This window comes from Actinia tenebrosa, unplaced genomic scaffold (assembly GCF_029948245.1).
Source record: "Actinia tenebrosa isolate PJP-AT-01 unplaced genomic scaffold, QUT_ActTen_1.0 PGA_scaffold13__45_contigs__length_12533684, whole genome shotgun sequence".
Classification (NCBI taxonomy): Eukaryota; Metazoa; Cnidaria; class Anthozoa; order Actiniaria; family Actiniidae; genus Actinia; species Actinia tenebrosa.
Genome location: NW_028292573.1, coordinates 823892 through 837696, shown reverse-complemented (window position 1 = coordinate 837696; position 13805 = coordinate 823892). Strand labels below are relative to the sequence as shown.

The window sequence follows — 13805 nt, the reverse complement described above, 5'->3', positions numbered from 1 at the left end:
TATCCCAATCCCCAGGGTCTCCCGCAGGAGAGTATGGCACAGGACACTGACTCTGCAAATAGACTGCTCAGATTCAAGTAACGTTGGGCAATAACTAGAAGATGGCTAACTACAACTTGGTTTACTTCGATCTTAGAGGACGAGGAGAGAGCATAAGAATGGTTCTTGCTCTTACGGGAGTAAAGTATACTGAAGAACGAGTAACTATGGAAGGATGGCCAGAAATCAAATCAAGTATTATATAAGAAATTCTTCGTACTACTCGCAGATCGGACCTCAACTATTTACATAGGATGGTCCGGTGTGGAAAATGTTGGGCCTATATCCTGTGTAACATATTTTATACAGCACAGCGTACATCATAATACGAAAAAACAATATCAGCTTTACAATATATAGAACCAAGGGCGCTGAGACAGACGGATTTGTTTCAGTTATTCGTAGATACTGTTACTAGTAAAACACTGAGATCGCACTCCACTTACGTTATAATTATTAGCGTAACTTGCTGGTATACAGGGTTCAAAATATTTTTTTGAAAAAATGCTGAGTTGTGCAGGCTTTTTTTGGGGTCTGGCTCCTGTTTTTTTGCAGGCTTCTGCCATTCTAATTATTTGAGGGGAAAAAAACTGATATTTGCATATTTCAAAAACAATTGAAATTTAAGGCTTGGCTACAAGCTTCAAAAAATGCCAGATTTTTACGAACGTCGCTGAAAACATCATCAGCAGGGACTCAAAATGCTTGTTTTCTTCATCCAAAAGTTCGTAATCTTAGCATTTTTTTCTCCCTTTTTTTACAAAATTGCTGGCAAAGACACTGAAACTTCCAGCTATCTCTGGTAGCCGGCTACTATTTTGAACCCTGGACATATTAGTGTTATTACAGGGCCGTAGGAGGCATTGAAAAACTGAATGAATGAAAATCAATATTTAATGACATTAACATTACTTATTTGGAATGACTTAATATTGTAGTGTATTGGCCAATATGGATATTACACTACTATAGCCCTGTGATGTATTATTATTATTAATGCTCATTACAAATCAAAAAAGATAAAACATCTTCAAGGAGATTCTGTGTGTGGAGGTTGACTCTGGAGCATTCTGATCAACAACTGATTCAGAGGACAATTTTCTGCTAAACCTAATCCACTTCTTTACAGGACGGGAGATCCAGATGTCATGTATATATAGGCACAGTATATGAAAAGATAACAATTGATTTTTAATTTGAGGTTTGAATTTTTCAGGTGGCAGATGTCCCTTTGCACAGTTACCCTTATTAGAGCTTGGCAATGGGCGTGTTCTCAGCCAGTCTGTTGCAATACTCAGGTTTCTTGCTCTGGAAAATGATAAGTTAAAAGTTTCAAGCAATTGTGATTTATCAATGTAAAGGATAACAATTAACTAGATTGTTATATTATCCATACTTAATTAGAGACTGAACTGCTGCTGCTAATACTAAAGCCAGTTATTTTGTTTGTATTAGCTACTTTTTTCACTCTTTTTTGAATGCTGGTACCCTGCGAGCAGAGTCTCCTTTTAACTCCTCTACAGGTGAGAGGAGTTAAAAGGAGACTCTTCTCAAGGGGTAACATGCTGGAGGATGTACTATAGATAGACCTAAACCTTTCTCTAATCAGATTTACCACTCCAGGCTTTGGTACAGTTGAGAAACAACACTTCTTTTGCTCTGTGTGGTTATTTTTTAAATTTAGCCCGTTTTAAGGATTTTTCCCTCACTGGTGGGGGAAAAATCCTTAAAACAGGGTAAATTCACAAAATAATTAAACAGAGCGAAAGAAGTGTTGTTTCTCAATGACTGGGTATAAATTTTGAGGCTTTATTTCACGCTTCAATTGTTGAAATTTTTGATGAATCCCCATACATTTCCTTATAACATGACACCACAGAAATCAAGCTTGGGCTACCTGAGAGCTCACTATTTCTAAGCTAATCCAATATCTATACCTTAATGAAGCAGACTGCAGTTATTTTACGAGATTGTCGTCACGTGTTGTACAAAATACGAATGTGTTACGTGTCACACAATTAACTGAATTGTTCACGTTACATAGGCTACACAGCACAACGACAGTCTAAGAAATAGTCTATCTTCTAACTAGAATCTAAACTAACGTACCTCATCTTCCTTGATGACTACTTGGCTTCCATTTTCTCAATAAACTGCAAAACGTCCCTGACAAGCAAATCAGGTTCTTCAAAAGCAGCAAAGTGTCCGCACCGGGGCATCTCTGTGTACTGAACAAGGTTCTTGAAGGTTGAGGAAAGCCAGGGCTCTGGAGGGTTAAGTATTTCATGAGGACAAGCTGCTAGTCCTGTAGGTGTTTCTGTTGGGAAACTATCATAACGAAATATACATGGTATTAAAACGTTTCGCCACAGAGTAGCTAAGAATGTGGCTCAAAACATATAACAATGCATGGTTTCAAGAATGCTGGAGTTGATATTTAAAAACGTTTTTTTATTATCATTCAAACAAATGAACCTCATTCCTTTGGGTGTAATGTTACCCCATTTCAGGAGGCCGAATGTCATTCGCATGATTACTGTTTCTTTAGAACATTTTTCTTGGGGAGATGGGGGGGGGGGGGGGGGGGGGGGGGGGAAGAGATAAAATAATTATCGGCATTAAAATGTGGCAAACATTCAAATACACCAAGCTAGAAATGAGTGTATTCTGTAAGAGTAGCCAATTAGCCCAGAGGTTCGTTATTTCAGGGTACCAATAACATTTGATTAGGTTTTTAAAAGTAGATTTAAACACTATATAAAGAGCACTATGATTGTCATACCTAGACATTACTATTCCAATAGTCTCCTTATATAGCCTCATGGATGAAGTGATGGAGTTTGTAACCCAGTAGATCATGACATTGGTCAGTAACTCATCTTTTGTGAAATGAGACTCAAGGCATGATGAGGACTCATTCACATTACATCCAGTCCATACGAAGAACTTTTCTACTACGTATGCTGCTAATCCTGCTGGAGAATCATTCAGCCCCATACCAACAGAATCTGGTCTTGTAGCTGTTAAAAGAAATGTACCATGCTCTTTAGCTGGGCAGGACCTTTGCCAGGGGTGGTTTGGAGGTGTGAACAAACACTTCCTGCTTTCCCTCTCCCTCTATTCAATCTGTTGCTTAACATCCATGAAATGGCAATACCCCCCTTTTCCAAAATTCAGGTGACAGGCATGCTTGGCCAAAATGTATTTCCATTTCAGACCATGTGTCATTCCTATCAAGTAACATTCTTTGTTACAGAAATAGCGCTTAAAAGGATAATTTGATAGCATGCATTCCCATTAAAATTACCTTGTATATGAAAATAACCAGTTTCACGCAGCATTTTAAAGAAGAAATTTTTTAAAGGAAAAATTTTCTTGTGCTCTTTTGATGGCAACAAGAAATATCCAGTGAAGTACGACAATGGACCATAAGGTGCTTGGGTGGGAAACATGTTAAGATGAATACCTTTAACTCTTCTAAAAAAGAAAACAGAAATATAATTTCATAGATTGAAATTTAGAAATGTGTTGGGCCACTTCATGTAAATATGCTATGTATGTAAGATATGCAGTACATCTAAGTATGCAAAGTTTTTAATCACAAGAGAGAACAAGCTAGCAACTCTAGGAAGTCTGGTGATGGCAGGAGTGAAACAGGGGTGGATCTAGGGGAGAGGTGCAGGGAGTGTGCCCCCCCTGAGCTGACAATTTTCTAGTCAGCTAATTTCTTGATGCAAACCTTCGCTAGCTTTGTTTTTGATTATGTAAAATGCCTTATTCTGCTACAATTCCAATTTTTTTTCAAATCCATCATTGCTGGACCTATTTATGGGTTTCCTGAGCAATTTGAAAATATGACGAATTTGTTTACATCATTCTTTATTCACTGTATTCATTAAAAGTGTGGGTGGTGCATTTTTTCCACAATCCCTAGTTCCCCTCCCACCTCCTCCCCATTTCCCAGCACAAGGGTCTGCTATGCCAGCTATTAATAGCAAGAAAAATTGTGTTAGATCAGTCCTTTTCTTGGTTGCACAAACATATTAAAAACACAGCAAACATTGTTTCCTGCACATAGTTCTCAGCTTTAATAAAAAAAAAGTATTTCATATGAGCACGGGTGGTGTGCGCTGCTAATGTGCTGCCTCTCACCAATGCGGCCCAAGTTCAAGTCCTGCCGGTCTCAGTGTTGAATGTGAGTAGAGTTTTTCGTTGGTTCTCTCCAGTTTTCCTCCCTCCTTAAAAATCAACTTCTAAATTCTAATTCAATCTTTGGGCTTTTACCTAGTTGGAGCCTAGCTGTGTTGTGATTGTCCCATGCGTTGATACAACAGCCAAAGCTTAATAGATAGATTCATATAGTTTAACATTCATCATACCTCTTATCAATATAAGCCATGTATCTTGCAACAGCTGACCCCCAGTCTCCTCCTTGCACATAGTAGCTTTCATGTTTTAGTCTGGCCATAAGCTTGACAAATATCCCAGCAGCATTTAGTGCACTAAATCCTTGCTTGTGGGGAGCTTCAGAAAACCCATAACCAGGAATGGATGGGCATATTATCTCATAAGCAAAGTCCTCTGAACCTTTCATTAGCCTTGGCATGACTTTATAAAACTCAAAGAAAGATCCAGGCCAGCCATGTATAAACATTATAGGAATTAGTTTCTGGCCCTGTTTGACCTGTGGTTTTACGTGCCAAAAGTGGACCTTGATCCCTTCAATTTTGGTCTCGAAGTTTGCGAAAGAATTAATAATTTTTTCTTGAGCTTTCCAGTCAAACTTTTCAATCCAATACTTGACGAGCTCTTTCATGTATTTCTGATTTGATCCATATTCCCATTGAACACCTTCCAGCGTTTCGAAGAAACGTGTTTTTGATAGTCTTTGCTTGAGGTCTGCAAGGACGTCATCACCAACAGTAATGGTAATCTTGTTGATAGTTTCGTCTTCAGCTTTCTTCTCTCCCTTACCCCACCAGCCATCTTGTATTGTTGGGAGTTTTCCAGTACCAGAGAATGCATAATACGCGCCTATGGAAATCAAGGCAGCGATAATGCTTAGTACAAGAACAATCACCTTCAACGACATGTTACTTTTTGCTAACTTCTGCAGAGAAATACAGGCGTTCCCCGCGGACGCCCCTGAAAATGGGCGGAGAAATTGGTAGGTGGGGGAGGGGTGGGTAAGAAATATCTGCTTAAATAGACTGTCGAACAAACTCTAACATTAAGGCCATTTGCTCATGCTGTAGTCATTATAGGCCTAAGAAACTGTCCAGAAATTAAAATCAGCTATCAGTTATAGTTATTAGTTGTAGTTAGTTATTGAGAAGCGGGCTCGTCCTATCCCAATCCCCAGGGTCTCCCGCAGGAGAGTATGGCACAGGACACTGACTCTGCAAATAGACTGCTCAGATTCAAGTAACGTTGGGCAATAACTAGAAGATGGCTAACTACAACTTGGTTTACTTCGATCTTAGAGGACGAGGAGAGAGCATAAGAATGGTTCTTGCTTTTACAGGAGTAAAGTATACTGAAGAACGAGTAACTATGGAAGGATGGCCAGAAATCAAATCAAGTAAGTAAGGAATTCTTCGCATGACTCGCAAATCGGTCCTTTTAAGGTAGATTTAGTATTATAATAGCATAACTTGAAAAAAAACTCTGGTATATTATTGTTATTTAACAGGGCCGTGTAGGAGCTTGAAGTGTCCTAGCCCTCTGTGGGCACCACTTCTATGGTGTATTATCATTAACGCCAATTACAAAGCAACAAGATGAAACATCTTCATGTGTGGAAGTTGAATGTGGGGCATTTGCATCAACAACTGATTCAGACGGCATATTTCTGCTGAACCTAATCCACTTAGGGGGGAGAGACCCAGTTGTTGTGTATTAGGCACGGCACATGACAACATAACTATTGATTTTTAACTTGAAGATTTTAATTTTTCAGGTGGCCGATGTCCCTTTGGACAGTTACCCTTATTAGAGCTTGGCAACGGGCGTGTTATCAGCCAGTCTGTTGCAATACTCAGGTTTCTTGCTCTGGAAAATGGTAATTTCAAAGTTCCAATCAGTCCTAATTTATCAATGTCATCAATTATCAAGGATAACATTTAACTAGATTCTCCATACTTAATTAGAGACTGAACTGCTGCTGCTAATACTAAAGCCAGTTATTTTGTTTGCATTAGCTACTTTTTTCACTCTTTTGACATGCTGGAGGATGTACTATAGATAGACCTAGACCTTTCTCTAATCAGATTTACCACTCCAGGCTTTGGTACAGCAGAAAAGCTGCAATAGTAAACTAATCCTGTTAATATACAATCTGTACCTGCAGGGGTAGCTCCTGACAATGCTTACGAACGTGCAAGAGCTGATATGATTGTAGATTCTGTCAAGGATATGGAAGACAAGATGGCAATGCTTTATTGGGAAAAGGATGAACAGCGCAAGGTAATGAACATTGTATTGTCACACTTAGTTTACAGATATGTGGTGTAAACACTGTAATGGGGCAGTCACTGTCAAAATTTCTCTATCACCAGAATTTTTCTGTAGATCTTTTGCATCCTCTTATCAACTGTCTGGAATTGTAAAAAAATATGAATTTCCTTTTTTTTCATTCATTTTGTTATCCAAAGTACAATTGCAATTGCATTGACCTACTTTCATTTAACAGTACTGTGTTCATCTTATTGAGATAAACTGAAATATTTATCTAAGATTATAGCTGTATATTTTAGGCACAGCTGAATACATCAATTTATGATGACAATCTTCCAAAGCTGATGGGATTCTTAACCAAAATACTGGAAGGAAACAATGGTGGGAAAGGATACCTTGTGGGAAATAAGGTGAGTGTTAAACATGAATACACAACTTGAGATAAATCTTTCCTGATAACCACATTCACCACTACTATACTTAGGCTACAGGGATGGCGCAGCAGTTTTTTGATTGGGGGCTCAATAGTGACATTGTATGGCAAGGTGGGGGGCTGAGTTTAGTGAAAATGTCTATGAATGTCAGAGATCTGTTTGATAAAGGTTAAAACTTTATCAGTCATATTTAAGACTAAATGATTGGAGGTATAGGGTTCATCACCATCACATGGCCAGTTGATACTTGTACTAGGTAATCATAGTGCAGTGTGATTCGATTGACTTTCCTGGTTTATCCTCATATTACTAAGCTTTACATCCCTGTAGCCATTACCAACTTCACCTAATAACTAACACTAACTAATATTAATGTTACATTTACCCAGATTTCCTATGCTGATATCAATGTGTTTGGTTTTTTCAATGGATATCTTGGAGGAGGAAAGTTAGAAGTTCCTGAGCAAATCAAGGCATTTCCTCTCCTGGTTGATTTGTACAACAGAGTCATGAATGAACCTAAGATTCTAGAATATCTTAAGAATAGAAAACCCAATCCAGATTGGTATCCTTACTAGATAATCTTGTCCTCAATGTTCTAGCAAAGGTGAGAAACCTAAGATCTTAGAATATCTTAAGAAGAGAAAACTCAATCCTGATTGGTATCCTTACTAGATAATCTTAATTGTCTTCAATGTTCCAGCAAAGCTTTTTAAGGGGTTTTTAATCATTTTAAATAAAATTGCATGGTTAACCTTCCTTTGTACTTGTCATGTTCTTCTTCAATCTGAGATACTAAAAATAAAGAAAAACAAAGTCACTCTGTAGGGAAATAAGTCATGAAATGACTATACCCTAAGGCAAGGGGAAGCAATGGCTCCTTCATCACTTCATGGAGGGGTGGCCTTCCTTTTTGAACATATAAGGCGGGGCTTGGTTATACAAAGTGTGGATAGCGCTAATCTGATGGATAAATCTAATCTAGTAGATAAATTTATTGATGAGGATGAGGATTTATCTGTTGGATAGCACTTTCTGGCCCTTTATACAACTGGGCCGAGGTGTCTGGCTATGGGAGGTGTCTAGGCATTAGGTGTCTGGGTATGGGAGGTGTCTGGCATGTGGAGGTGTCTGGGCATGGGAGGTGTCTGGGCATGGGAGGTGTCTGGGCATGGAGGTGTCTGGGCATGGGAGGTGTCTGGGCATGGGAGGTGTCTGGGCATGGGAGGTGTCTGGGCATGGGAGGTGTCTGGGCATGGGAGGTGTCTGGGCATGGGAGGTGTCTGGGCATGGGAGGTGTCTGGGCATGGGAGGTGTCTGGGCATGGGAGGTGTCTGGGCATGGGAGGTGTCTGGGCATGGGAGGTGTCTGGGCATGGGAGGTGTCTGGGCATGGGAGGTGTCTGGGCATGGGAGGTGTCTGGGCATGGGAGGTGTCTGGGCATGGGAGGTGTCTGGGCATGGGAGGTGTCTGGGCATGGGAGGTGTCTGGGCATGGGAGGTGTCTGGGCATGGGAGGTGTCTGGGCATGGGAGGTGTCTGGGCATGGGAGGTGTCTGGGCATGGGAGGTGTCTGGGCATGGGAGGTGTCTGGGCATGGGAGGTGTCTGGGCATGGGAGGTGTCTGGGCATGGGAGGTGTCTGGGCATGGGAGGTGTCTGGGCATGGGAGGTGTCTGGGCATGGGAGGTGTCTGGGTATGGGAGGTGCCTGGCTTTGAGAGGTGTCTGGGTATTGGAGGTGTCTGGATACTGGAGGTGTCTGGGTATTAGAGGTGTCTGGGTATTGGAGGTGTCTGGCTATGGGAGATGTCTGGGTATGGGAGGTGTCTGGGTATGGGAGATGTCTGGGTATGGGAGGTGTCTGGGTATGAGAGGTGTCTGGCTATGGAATGTTGATGAAGATAAGTATCTTACATTTTTTCTGCTTTCAATGGCCTGTTGAGTCCATAGTAATTCCATTGCTATCTGTTCTCTCTTTTGCTGTAAATCCTTGTCACTAATTGTAGTGTCATCACTAACAGCATCTTAGTTGAAAAGAAACCATTAAAACCATTAGTACTGTCTTAATCACTCGACGACGGCAACCATACAACAGCACTAATTGTGCTATTCAATAGATACTCGTTGCAATGTACGAAATACTGTGCATCATTGCCGTCCTATGCTGAAAGTAAGACGTGAAATGTCCTACTTTTATGTACTAAAGAGAACGGCTACGCCAAGAGCTTATCTTTGCTGATTTTTGTTTTAAGCGAAGGGATCCCAAAAGACTTCATTTCACTGTAAAATGGGTATGCTTATTGAGTAAGATACTAGGTAAACACGAAATAATAATACAATAGAAGGTTAAAGCGCCTCAATTTCGCCAACATTGTTGCCTACGTTGCCGTCCTACAGCTTAAGGTCCCTAATGTCTCTGGGCCCAGTTGTCTGATAGCACTATCCACTTCGTATAACTGGGCCCTGTAGTTGCTAAACAAAGGGTGATTTTTTCTCTCACCATACATTTAGCAGTTGATTGAAAATAGCAAAAATTATATCCATCAAAGTGTGATAAGTTTTACCAAAGGATTTGTCTGTCATCCAACTATCTGTCAGTAAAGGATGTCTTCTTGGTACTATGCCATCAGTCTGTTCTGTGTCTCCTGAGGAAACTGGAGTACTGTGCTGTTTATATATTTGTTTATTGACAAAATGTGGTAAATCAATAGTCATGTTTCCTTGTCCATTGTCTTCGCCTGATCCAGGATCTAGATTATTATCTAAAGAGGCTGGTTTGACAGAATTTGTAGGATTTTTTTCTTCACAAGGAAATGCTTCATCAAAGTTTTGTTCTAAGTTTCTCTTTACTTTGTCATGGACAAAGTCATCAGATATTCCTGAAGTACCTCCAAGCCTCTCTTGATTATCTGTTGTTGGATGTAAGGCTGATATGTCATCTATTTTATCACAAACATCTTGTGTCAATGTTCTGTCTTCAACATCGTTGCCATCATCCTCATCATGTAAAGGCTTATTGTCCTGTATTTTTACTTCATTTGTAACACACAAAGGTAAAGATATAGCTTGTTTGTTTGAAGGCCACACGACATGAAAATCATGTCCATCCAGCTCATGTACAATTTCTTCAAACTCTTTCTGCACTTGTTTTAGCTTTGATCTTATTGTATATCCTCTGAAATAACACTGTTCAAAAAAAAAAAGATTTTTAAAAAGGGGTCAAATTCAAGACGTTCAAAATCGCAAAGAAACTCATGTTTCGTTAAAAAAATCATTCAATACAGAGTTCACATGTTTCTTTTTTCTCTCTATCAGGCTCCTGGGTAATACTTTGTTTGGGAGGTGAACATATTTATATTTCTACCTGCAGACAAGTGGCAGCTACTTCCCTTCGTCTTGTCAAATCTGCCGCCATTTTGATTCTTGAACTGCGCAGAATCATCATGCATTACCGCTGATAGGTACCAATCGCGGATGCACAAACATGTCTTGAAAGTAACAGATTGATTAGTTTCATAATAACCTTTATTTATTGTACTCTTGCAAGGTGACAGTAACCTTGACACACGTAAATGGCCGCAGTTAGCAATATTAGTAAAGGAATTAAGAAGTATGAATGTAAGTAAGCTTATATTGAAAATACCTTTAGTGTTTCATCATGTACTGTATATAGTAAGTTTATTGATATATTTTATATTAATCTATTGAGTTGTCTTTAGTCTTGTATGCAAATGGTTTCCCTCCAAAAAGTTCACTATACCAACAGATAATACTGGCTTTAGGGCCTTCACAACCGTTAACATGACTTGGGTTTTTACAAATGATGTTGATGTTATACATTTCAGGGGCAGTGCACAGTGCTTTATATCTTTTCAATGGTTTTTCATAATTATCTATTAATGAATTTTAATTCTGATTTTAGATCTTGACCACACTGCTGATGTACAGTAAGTATAATTGATATTTTCAGGATAGAAACAGCCATGTGTGTTTGCCTCTCAGGTAGACTGTAATTATAAACAGTCTATCTCTTTCCTTCAAAGTCAGTCGAGTCATTTCTTCTGTTTTTGAGTGGGAATGAGTTTGAAGTGGCATGTGTGCTGCTTCACCCAACCCAACTCCACAACCCTAAGGCATATCTTGACTCGACCGCATTTGGAGGGAAAAGATAGCTAGGGACTGTGTTAACTGAGTCTCTCTCATCAGGGGATAGGTGAAAAAATAAAGGAATTTCTTGCCATTCCATTATTTTTACCATTATGAAAGACTTTTTTTATGATTTCTCTCAACACCTCCCCCCCTTACAAATAATGAATGGTTTTTATAGAGTATATTTTAATTGAAGTTTTTTTTTTCTTCTTTTTTTGCAGACTCCATGCATGTATCCTTTACCTTAGATTATACCCTCTTATTGTTATCTCAAAATCAATCGTATGGATAATATTGTAGTATTTTGCATTTTTTTGTCATACCTATCTATGGCCCCGTCCACACGTATCTGGAAATTTTTGTATCTGCAAATTTATTTTTCAGATACAAAAATGTTGCGTCCACACGCAGCGTATTCGAATAGTTTTCGAATCGTTTTCAATGTCCACACGTATCCGGAAATTTCTTGATCCGCTCTGATGCACGCTAGTGCCTAATCCCTTTGACGGATAGTTTTTCTTATTGAGCATGCGCAAAATCATGTTTACGTCATCGTATTCGAAATTTTCCACTCTGGAGACCATATCCAAAAAAAAAAAATTTGTGGATACAAAAATTTCTGGATACCTGTGGACAGGGCCTATATCTAACTATCCTTAACATTGTACTCAGGGGGTGATGATTTAAAGGAAGCTTTTGAGCAGGTATAAATTTATAAAGAAATCAAAAATCAAGGTTATTTAAAGTGATCAACAAAGCCTATACCCGCTGGACAGGGCAATGGCCAAAATTTTTTATGAGATTCAAAAGGGCCAAAGAAGGAAAACCTTTTGGGAAAGAAAATATATCGCCATCTTTAAAATTGGAGAAATAGAAATTTATATGCATGCTGTGTGCCGTCATAAAGCAGGTGGGGTTGGTAGAACACAAGAGAAAATGTTTCATTTAAGAAAGCAAGTTTTAGCCTCCTCGCAGGCATCTCCTTGGCTTTTTTTGCTCCTCAGGCATCCTGTCGTGAGGACAAAAAAAGACCCTCTCACTCCTCTCTCATCCCTAGTTCTTCTCTGGCATATAATTTAACACAGGGATCTCAACAGAGAATATATGGAGTAGCCTGTGGTGAAGGCTATATATAAATGCAAGTCCAACCATTTTTTTAATGCAGGCTGTAGTAGCAATGTTTGGTTACATGACAGAAATTGAAAAAGTGGACATTGAAGAAGAGAAAACAATTGAAGCCGAGGGTAAAAACTGTGGATTAATTTGTTTTATCTGAATATATAAATATAAGGAATCTGTCCTCATCGGTCTGCAGTACAAATAGATGTAGTATATAGGAGCAGATCTGGCGGAGCTCTAAAAAGGACCATAAGAAAGCAATAAAAAGGGAGAAGGGTGGGAAATAAGAAAGTAAAAAGAGCAACTGCAGGTTTGGGGAGCGTGACAGCGAGGCCACAAGAAAATAGCTGGATACTGTACAGTTTTAGCTTATTGTATTTGTGTGCGAATAAACTTGAAACTTGAAACTTTAGCTGGTTTGAAGTGAGATGACCAATATGCTAATCAGTTCTCAAACATTTATACTAGTGAGGCTGCTGAGAATATAGGTTTTGAGCAAAACTATTTGCCTATTCACAGGTGATGATATGATATCACTTTTATTTCACTTCTTGGATGAGTCTTTGTTTTTGATGTGTGATGATCCATATTTCATTGTTAAGGTAATGTAATGTAATGATATTATTGATTGTACTTATATTTAATATCTTGAGTTTTACATCCTCATTCGAAACCAAATAATTCATTTTTCTTACACTGCTATCTTGAATGACACAAAGGTGTGTTTAATGAAGAAATTGTTTCATTGCATCATTATGGTCTTAAGATAGATCTGCATATGATTAGTACATTTATGCAAAGGGACTAAAAAGGTGATGATGATGATGATGATGATGTTATAAGTTAGAGCTAATTATCATTAGATGTTTTCATTACATTTTTTAAATATTAATTTGACATATTTTTTGTTTTAGGAAGTTGAAATTACTGAATTTGACAAGGAAAATTTTAAAATAAAAGCTGTTGAGTGAGTACAAGTGATAATGTTGTGTAGCATCAAACACTATTATATACTATTATATTATTTATGTTGTGTTATTTTTTTAGGAGAGGGGAAGACTTTGACCTTAAAAAGCATCCCCAGGTAATATTTTTTTGGGGGAGGGGAGGTTGCATGCAGATGGCCTCTACCTTTTCCCCCAGATATAGCAATTAGCTTGTTAGCATCATCTTCAGATGATTCACTTTCTCACTGGTTGTGTATTTTATTTTCAGGGCACAGAGGTAAAAGCAATAACATATTCAAATATGCAAATATATGATAATGAAGAGAAGCATGAAGTGTTTGTAATTATTGATATTTAGCACCAAAATATACTCACATGCAAACATGCACTGAAACTTTAATTTAACAATACAATGCAGATATTTTGACAATAAAAAGTTCTTCCATTGGCTTAAGGCCTTTGTAGATAAAAATCCTTTGACTGAAGGCAAATACAAACACATTTTTATGAAATAAGTTTTGTAAATTTTATTTGTTTATTATTTTTAAACTTAACCTTAATAAAATATCATTTTGAAAAGTTGTATGGTCAATAATATTATTATCAAGTCGTTCAAGGTTTCCTTCAGCACTCTATGGAAAGAGAAAGAGCTTGAAGCATC

At 38.4% G+C, this 13805-nt stretch overlaps 3 protein-coding genes across 5 annotated transcripts; 2 read left to right on the top strand and 1 right to left on the bottom strand.

The window, feature by feature from the left end:
- Positions 1–34: 34 nt before the first annotated feature.
- On the top strand, positions 35–7688 carry LOC116306881 (S-crystallin 4). 2 transcript variants are annotated; one of them, XM_089029217.1, is made up of 5 exons: positions 35–234; positions 5999–6100; positions 6389–6504; positions 6795–6905; positions 7319–7688. In XM_089029217.1, the coding sequence occupies exons 1-5, from the start codon at positions 102–104 to the stop codon at positions 7505–7507; spliced, it is 651 nt and encodes a 216-aa protein (XP_088885343.1). In that variant the 5' UTR covers positions 35–101; the 3' UTR covers positions 7508–7688. The 2 variants fall into 2 exon arrangements, with proteins under 2 accessions (XP_088885343.1, XP_088885342.1); XM_089029216.1 differs by lacking the exon at positions 35–234 and adding an exon at positions 5411–5620.
- LOC116306879 (epoxide hydrolase 1) lies at positions 916–10369 on the bottom strand. 2 transcript variants are annotated; one of them, XM_089029215.1, is made up of 9 exons: positions 10294–10369; positions 9494–10115; positions 8844–8953; positions 7685–7724; positions 4419–5073; positions 3347–3516; positions 2822–3059; positions 2149–2367; positions 916–1347 (listed from the first exon to the last, which is right to left on the bottom strand). In XM_089029215.1, exons 1-8 carry the CDS (start codon positions 10342–10344, stop codon positions 2166–2168), a joined length of 2088 nt encoding a protein of 695 aa, XP_088885341.1. In that variant the 5' UTR covers positions 10345–10369; the 3' UTR covers positions 916–1347; positions 2149–2165. The 2 variants fall into 2 exon arrangements, with proteins under 2 accessions (XP_088885341.1, XP_031572871.2); XM_031717011.2 differs by having other exon boundaries at positions 916–2367.
- An 18-nt stretch (positions 10370–10387) lies between these two features.
- LOC116306882 (protein archease-like) lies at positions 10388–13723 on the top strand. The gene is made up of 9 exons (XM_031717015.2): positions 10388–10547; positions 10852–10876; positions 11300–11310; positions 11751–11782; positions 12244–12322; positions 12717–12799; positions 13112–13164; positions 13245–13281; positions 13413–13723. The coding sequence occupies exons 1-9, from the start codon at positions 10502–10504 to the stop codon at positions 13500–13502; spliced, it is 456 nt and encodes a 151-aa protein (XP_031572875.1). The 5' UTR covers positions 10388–10501; the 3' UTR covers positions 13503–13723.
- Positions 13724–13805: the final 82 nt, after the last annotated feature.

What these genes read in the sequence shown, in the direction of transcription:
- LOC116306882 (XM_031717015.2), top strand. Translation starts at nt 10,502, where the DNA reads ATGGCCGCAGTTAGCAATATTAGTAAAGGAATTAAGAAGTATGAAT. An exon ending in GAAAACAATTGAAGCCGAGG is followed by an intron (nt 12,323 to 12,716) that starts GTAAAAACTGTG and finishes GCCTATTCACAG; the next exon opens with GTGATGATATGATATCACTT. An exon ending in ATCCATATTTCATTGTTAAG is followed by an intron (nt 12,800 to 13,111) that starts GTAATGTAATGT and finishes TTTTTGTTTTAG; the next exon opens with GAAGTTGAAATTACTGAATT.
- LOC116306879 (XM_031717011.2), bottom strand. Translation starts at nt 10,344, where the DNA reads ATGGCGGCAGATTTGACAAGACGAAGGGAAGTAGCTGCCACTTGTCTG. An exon ending in TAGCTGCCACTTGTCTGCAG is followed by an intron (nt 10,116 to 10,293) that starts GTAGAAATATAA and finishes TTTTTTGAACAG; the next exon opens with TGTTATTTCAGAGGATATAC. An exon ending in CATGACAAGTACAAAGGAAG is followed by an intron (nt 5,074 to 7,684) that starts GTTAACCATGCA and finishes TGATTTCCATAG; the next exon opens with GCGCGTATTATGCATTCTCT.
- LOC116306881 (XM_089029217.1), top strand. Translation starts at nt 102, where the DNA reads ATGGCTAACTACAACTTGGTTTACTTCGATCTTAGAGGACGAGGAGAG. An exon ending in AAAAGGATGAACAGCGCAAG is followed by an intron (nt 6,505 to 6,794) that starts GTAATGAACATT and finishes TGTATATTTTAG; the next exon opens with GCACAGCTGAATACATCAAT. An exon ending in GATACCTTGTGGGAAATAAG is followed by an intron (nt 6,906 to 7,318) that starts GTGAGTGTTAAA and finishes ACATTTACCCAG; the next exon opens with ATTTCCTATGCTGATATCAA.